The sequence below is a fragment of the Balaenoptera acutorostrata genome, chromosome X, assembly GCF_949987535.1.
Source record: "Balaenoptera acutorostrata chromosome X, mBalAcu1.1, whole genome shotgun sequence".
Classification (NCBI taxonomy): Eukaryota; Metazoa; Chordata; class Mammalia; order Artiodactyla; family Balaenopteridae; genus Balaenoptera; species Balaenoptera acutorostrata.
This window is the reverse complement of record NC_080085.1, coordinates 105,513,985-105,519,919: the sequence shown is the minus strand read 5'-3', so window position 1 is coordinate 105,519,919 and position 5,935 is coordinate 105,513,985. Positions and strand designations below refer to the sequence as shown.

General features: G+C 42.5%; 2 protein-coding genes across 2 annotated transcripts; both read left to right on the top strand.

The window, feature by feature from the left end:
• The first annotated feature begins 297 nt into the window (after positions 1-297).
• LOC130706392 (KRR1 small subunit processome component homolog) lies at positions 298-704 on the top strand. Its single transcript, XM_057538221.1, has one exon. The coding sequence runs from the start codon at positions 303-305 to the stop codon at positions 702-704; it is 402 nt and encodes a 133-aa protein (XP_057394204.1). The 5' UTR covers positions 298-302.
• Positions 705-840: 136 nt separating this feature from the next.
• Positions 841-1,933, top strand: LOC130706391 (KRR1 small subunit processome component homolog). Its single transcript, XM_057538220.1, has 2 exons — positions 841-964; positions 1,279-1,933. Exons 1-2 carry the CDS (start codon positions 852-854, stop codon positions 1,760-1,762), a joined length of 597 nt encoding a protein of 198 aa, XP_057394203.1. The 5' UTR covers positions 841-851; the 3' UTR covers positions 1,763-1,933.
• Positions 1,934-5,935: the final 4,002 nt, after the last annotated feature.

Sequence of the window (5,935 nt, the reverse complement as noted above, 5' to 3'; positions counted from 1 at the left end):
CAACAAATGCTGGAGAGGGTGTGGAGAAAAGGGAACCCTCTTGCACTGTTGGTGAGAATGTAAATTGATACAGCCACTATGGAAAACAGTATGGAGGTTCCTTAAAAAACTAAAAATAGAACTACCATATGACCCAGCAATCCCACTACTGGGCATATACCCTGAGAAAACCTTAATTCAAAAAGACACATGCACCCCAATGTTCATTGCAGCTCTATTTACAATAGCCAGGTCATGGAAGCAACCTAAATGCCCATCGACAGATGAATGGATAAAGAAGATGTGGTAGAAGCAGTTTGAAGATGGCGTCTTCCAAGCAGGGCGGGCCAGCAACAGCGTCTAGGAAAAGTGAATTTCGTAGCCAGAAGCCGAAGCCGGAGAGCCGAGATGAATCAGAACTCCTCACTGTTCCTGATGGTTGGAAGGAGCCAGCTTTTTCCAAAGAGGACAATCCCAGAGGACTCTTGGAGGAGAGCAGTTTTGCAACTTTGTTTCCAAAATATAGAGAGGCTTACTTGAAAGAGTGCTGGCCATTGGTACAGAAAGCCTTGAGTGAACATCATGTTAATGCAACCCTGGACCTGATCGAGGGCAGCATGACTGTCTGTACAACAAAGAAGACATTTGATCCATATATCATCATTAGGGCCAGAGACCTAATAAAGCTGTTAGCAAGGAGTGTTTCATTTGAAAAGGCAGTATGAATTCTTCAGGATGATGTTGCATGTGACATCATTAAAATAGGTTCTTTAGTAAGAAATAAAGAAAGATTTGTAAAAAGAAGACAACAGCTTATTGGTCCCAAAGGATCTACGTTGAAGGCGTTGGAACTCTTAACAAACTGTTACATTATGGTACAGGGGAACACGGTTTCAGCCATTGGACCTTTTAGTGGCTTAAAAGAGGTTCGAAAAGTAGTCCTAGACACTATGAAGAATATTCATCCAATTTATAACATTAAAACCTTAATGATTGGGCTTCCCTGGTGGCGCAGTGGTTGAGAATCTGCCTGCTAATGCAGGGGACACGGGTTCGAGCCCTGGTTTGGGAAGATCCCACATGCCGCGGAGCAACTAGGCCCGTGAGCCACAACTACTGAGCCTGCACGTCTGGAGCCTGTGCTCCGCAACAAAAGAGGCCGCGATAGTGAGAGGCCCGCGCACCGCAATGAGGAATGGCCCCCGCTTGCCGCAACTACAGGAAGCCCTTGCACAGAAACGAAGACCCAACACGCCAAATAAATAAATAAATAAATAAATAATAATTTTTAAAAAAAACCTTAATGATTAAACGAGAGTTGGCGAAAGATTCTGAGTTAAGATCACAGAGTTGGGAAAGATTTCTGCCACAGTTCAAGCACAAAAATGTGAATAAACGCAAGGAACCAAAGAAGAAAACTGTTAAGAAGGAGTATACACCATTCCCACCACCACAGCCAGAAAGTCAGATTGATAAAGAATTGGCTACTGGTGAATACTTTCTGAAGGCAAGTCAAAAGAAGAGACAGAAAATGGAAGCAATAAAGGCTAAACAAGCAGAAGCTCTTAGTAGGAGACAAGAGGAAAGAAACAAAGCGTTTATTCCACCTAAAGAAAAACCAGTTGTGAAACCTAAGGAAGCTTCTACTGAAACTAAAATTGATGTGGCTGCCATCAAGGAAAAGGTTAAGAAAGCAAAGAGTAAGAAACTGGGAGCTCTTACAGCTGAAGAAGTTAAGCTTAAAATGGAAGCAGATGAAAAGAAAAAGAAGAAAAAAAAGTAACATACAAAAACAAAAAACCCTGAGCTAGAATTTATTAAGCTATCTCCTTTTGTAAAGGATTTTGAGATACTAGGGCATTAGTTGCCTTATCCGTGAGAAGTAATACCCTGATCAGTTTTTTCTGAGTTTGTTTCGTTCTTTATAACAGTGTTTATATAAACAGCAATTCTTTATAAAAAAAAAAAAAGAAGAAGATGTGGTATATATATACAATGGAATATTACTCAGCCATAAAAAGGAACGAAATTGGGTCATTTGCAGAGACGTGGATGAATGTAGAGACTGTCATACAGAGTGAAGTGAGTCAGAAAGAGAAAAACAAATATCGTATATTAACGCATATATGTGGAACCTAGAAAAATGGTACAGATGAACCGGTTTGCAGGGCAGAAATAGAGACACAGATGTAGAGAACAAACATATGGACACCAAGGGGGGAAAGGGGTGGGGCAGGGGGTGGTGGTGCTGGGATGAACTGGGAGACTGGGATTGACATGTATACACTAATATGTATAAAATGGATAACTAATAAGAACCTGCTGTATAAAAAAATAAATAAAATAAAATTCAAAAATTCAAAAAAATGCCAGCTATGATTATACTAGACTTGAAATTAAAGCTGAAATGTTTCCGTTAGAAATCTAACACACAAACGGAAATTCAAAAATCAAGAAGGAACTAAGAGGCTTCTTGACAAAAGGTACCTTCTAGAATGATGACCTTATGCTTCTCTTCAACAGTAGCTCCTCAGCCTGGAATGGGCCTAGTCATGGAGCTTTTCTGGAAACAATGCCTGTGTCTACACATGCCATCTAGCTTTCTAAAGAATGCTTAATGTCAGCCAAACAATCAGGGGGGTTCCCCTGGCCATTTTAGTGGGGGTGCAGAACATTTTCTTTTCAAATTCTTTTGCACATTTAGACACAACCCTTGACATAGGTAACCTCACTTCTACCTGGCACCCCAGTGCCATATCTTACTCATGCAGGACTGAGAAAACCCTATGAGGGCATGACCAAGACCACCAAGACAGCCAAATCTGCAGCACTCACCTGAAGGACTTGCTGAACACAGATTGCTGGGCCATCCCCAGAGTCTCACAGGCAGTGTCCCCATGGCATTCGTATCAGCATGGCAATCAGCTTCTCCCCACCCCTGATGTAGACGGTCTGTGGCCCGCATTTCAATATATTGTCATCTTGGACACATCAGTCAACTGCCACCACATAAAAACTGGTGCTTAAGCTAACTTAGACCCAACACATGAGCTTTCTTCAGATGTAGAAAACTAAAATAAGGGTTGTAACACAATTCACTTGCAGGTTCACTTTCTAATAGTGATATAATTGTTTTATTGGGAAAATGTATTATTAACTTGTTCATTTAGCAAGAAAATAAAAATATTTAGTTTAACCCTTACTTTTAATTATAAGAAATCATTACTTAGCGAAAGCAAAAGCTAAAAGAATTAGAAACTCCTAAGTATCTTTGCCTTTACTGAAATGCTATAATAAACTTTATTCACCTAAAGACTTTCTTTTTTCCTTCCTTCCTCTTCTTTATTTCAGAAGAGACATCTTCAAAAAGGCCATTCTCTTTCTTAGTTGCTTCTGGACTGTTCTGGAATCCTTCCAGGGTACTCGGTCCTGCCACTTGAGCCTGGAAACTGGAGTCATTCTTTCCTTATTTCATGCAGCAAATGTTCACTGAGCATCAACAGAACATCTGATAACATCACTAGGCAATAGAGGTAGAGTAGTGATTGAGAAAGACAATGCCTCACCCACGTGGAGCTTACAGTCTAGTGGGAGAGACAGACAAGTAACAGACCAATTACAAAATACAGGAAGTCGTGCAGGGTGTAACGAGATCACATACAAGAAGCACCTAACCCAGATTTGAAGATGGGGGTAGACAGCCAAGTTTTCCCAAAGAAAGTGTCACCCAAAATGAATCCCAAAAGATGAAGTAAAGCTGAAGGAACAACAGAAAGAACACAGTGGTTTTAAGGAATTGAAATAATTTCAGTATAACTGGAGCATAGCATGTGCTGGTGGGGTGGGACCACCAATGGAAGGGAAGGCAAGTGACGATACTGAAAAAATGTACGTTACTGCCTTAACACCTTCGTTTCTGTGTGAGCCTTCTTACCTTATAACTTTGTTTCATTATCATCAGGTTACTAAATGGAAAAACACAAATTGGGGTGACTAGCTGGTTCACAAAGATGCCCCAGTGGCCCTGTCTGTGCTGCTTCTCTCCTCACTTCTTTTGGAGAAACACTCCTCCTCCCCTCCAGCTCTAGGCATGTGGCCCAAACTGTAGCTGCCATTCTTTTTACATGATTCAATATCCCTGGCCATAGTAACTGGCTGAGAAGTGAACTTGGCTTGCTCCAAAACTGGTCATGGATAGGGTCCCATACTCTTGGCCATGGGGATTAATCTGGTATTAGGCACGTAACTCAAGACAAATCCATGAGAGCACTTCCCCGAGTCTTGTTGGACTAGAGCTGGCAAGGAAGGATCCCTTCCTCTCTGTTCAAAGAGCTGTGAGTATGTGAGCTCAGAGCTAGTGCGGCCATGTCCTCCACCACAGAGGGAATCCTGTCTTCAGTATAATAATGGAGCCAACACAGAGAGCGAAGCAGAGACAAGAAGCCGAGAGAATCCTGACAGCTTTTGAGCCTCTAGTTTTCAGTCCTGAAGGCCAACACCAAGACTGCCCTATTGCCTGTCCTTCCCAAGGCCTGGCTGCTCAGCATTTTCTCCAAAGCTGTGAGCCACCGGGTACCCTTCCTAACTAATTTCAGCTCGTTCCACTTGGGTCTCTGTCACATGCTTGTGTGCTCTCTACTTGGCATGTTCCTCTGAACTGCTTTGCTCGAAATGGGTATGGGACAGCCATGAATATGTAGCTTGCTTCCAACTTGTTCAAGGCTTTCTCCATTTCTTCACCTCATTTCTTTACATCTTTACTCATTTTCTCCCTTCTGAAGACTTAGAAAACAGCAACCAAAACAGAATCAGGTTTCACACAGGACTGGAAAGGTCTCCTCACCTCTGCCTTCCTTTCTGCCCTCCTGGCAAAAACCATTGCTCCATGGGACCAATTAGCTACTTAAGGGTGAAGGAGAAAATGAGTAAAGTAGACCTTTTCAGAGAAGCTCTCCACACACCTTCTAGCCCCTGGCTTAAGTCACCTGAGCCACTCAGGACTCTACCCTAACTGGGTGTCCAAGTTAGGGAGGAAAGGAGGTCACCAAGCACAGGACACAACACAGGTCACCGAGTTGGCCAATAGAGTCCACTGTTGACTCATACTCAACATGGCAAAAACAGAATTCACTGTCTTCCCACTAAACTAACTCCTTGGCCCAGCTCACTTATTCCTTGCTTTATCATTCTCCTAGTCATCCAGACCTGAAATCATGGGATTTATCATTAATTTCCCTCTCTCTACCTACCCTGCAGTCAGTGAGATACTGATTCCTACCAATTTTTTTTGAAATATCTTTTCTAGTCATTCTTTCCTCTTCATTCTCACTGCCAGAACCCATATCCAGGATCCATCACCTCCTGCTTGACCAATCTCTTATATGGTTTCTCTGACATCACCTTCCCTCCCCAAGCCTGGACTGAAAGGACCAAGGATAGGCCCCTGGTCCAAGGGCTGCTGACAGAGCCTGGTACAAACATATGAACTAGGACAGTCAGATCCTCTCTCAGAAATTTGGCCTAACAAGAATTTTTGAAGTAGTATGTAATCCTAACAATGTTGACCTCTAACCTTGCTCCACATTCCTTTTCAAAGGATTATGCAATCATATGTGAATAAAATCTCTGGATATTTCCCTTAAAAATAAAAAAGAAATTTGGCCTAAAAATACTAGAGGGAGAGGGAGAGAGGGAGGGGGGTGAGGGAGAGAGAGAGATGAGTGAGGGGGAAGGGAAGGGGAGGGGGTGGGGAGAGAAGCAAGAGCTGAGGCTGAAAGGATGCCTGGAGAGAAGGCATGAGGAAAAGTCAGAACTTTAAGGGGAAAAGTAGAAAGCTGGAGCCTTGGTGGGCTATACAAACCAAAATTATAAGGAAGCAGAGATGATGAGTAAAATAAAACTGGGAACTATAGAAAAGATAATAACCTGAGCTGAGAGGGAAAGGAAGGCAGTCAGG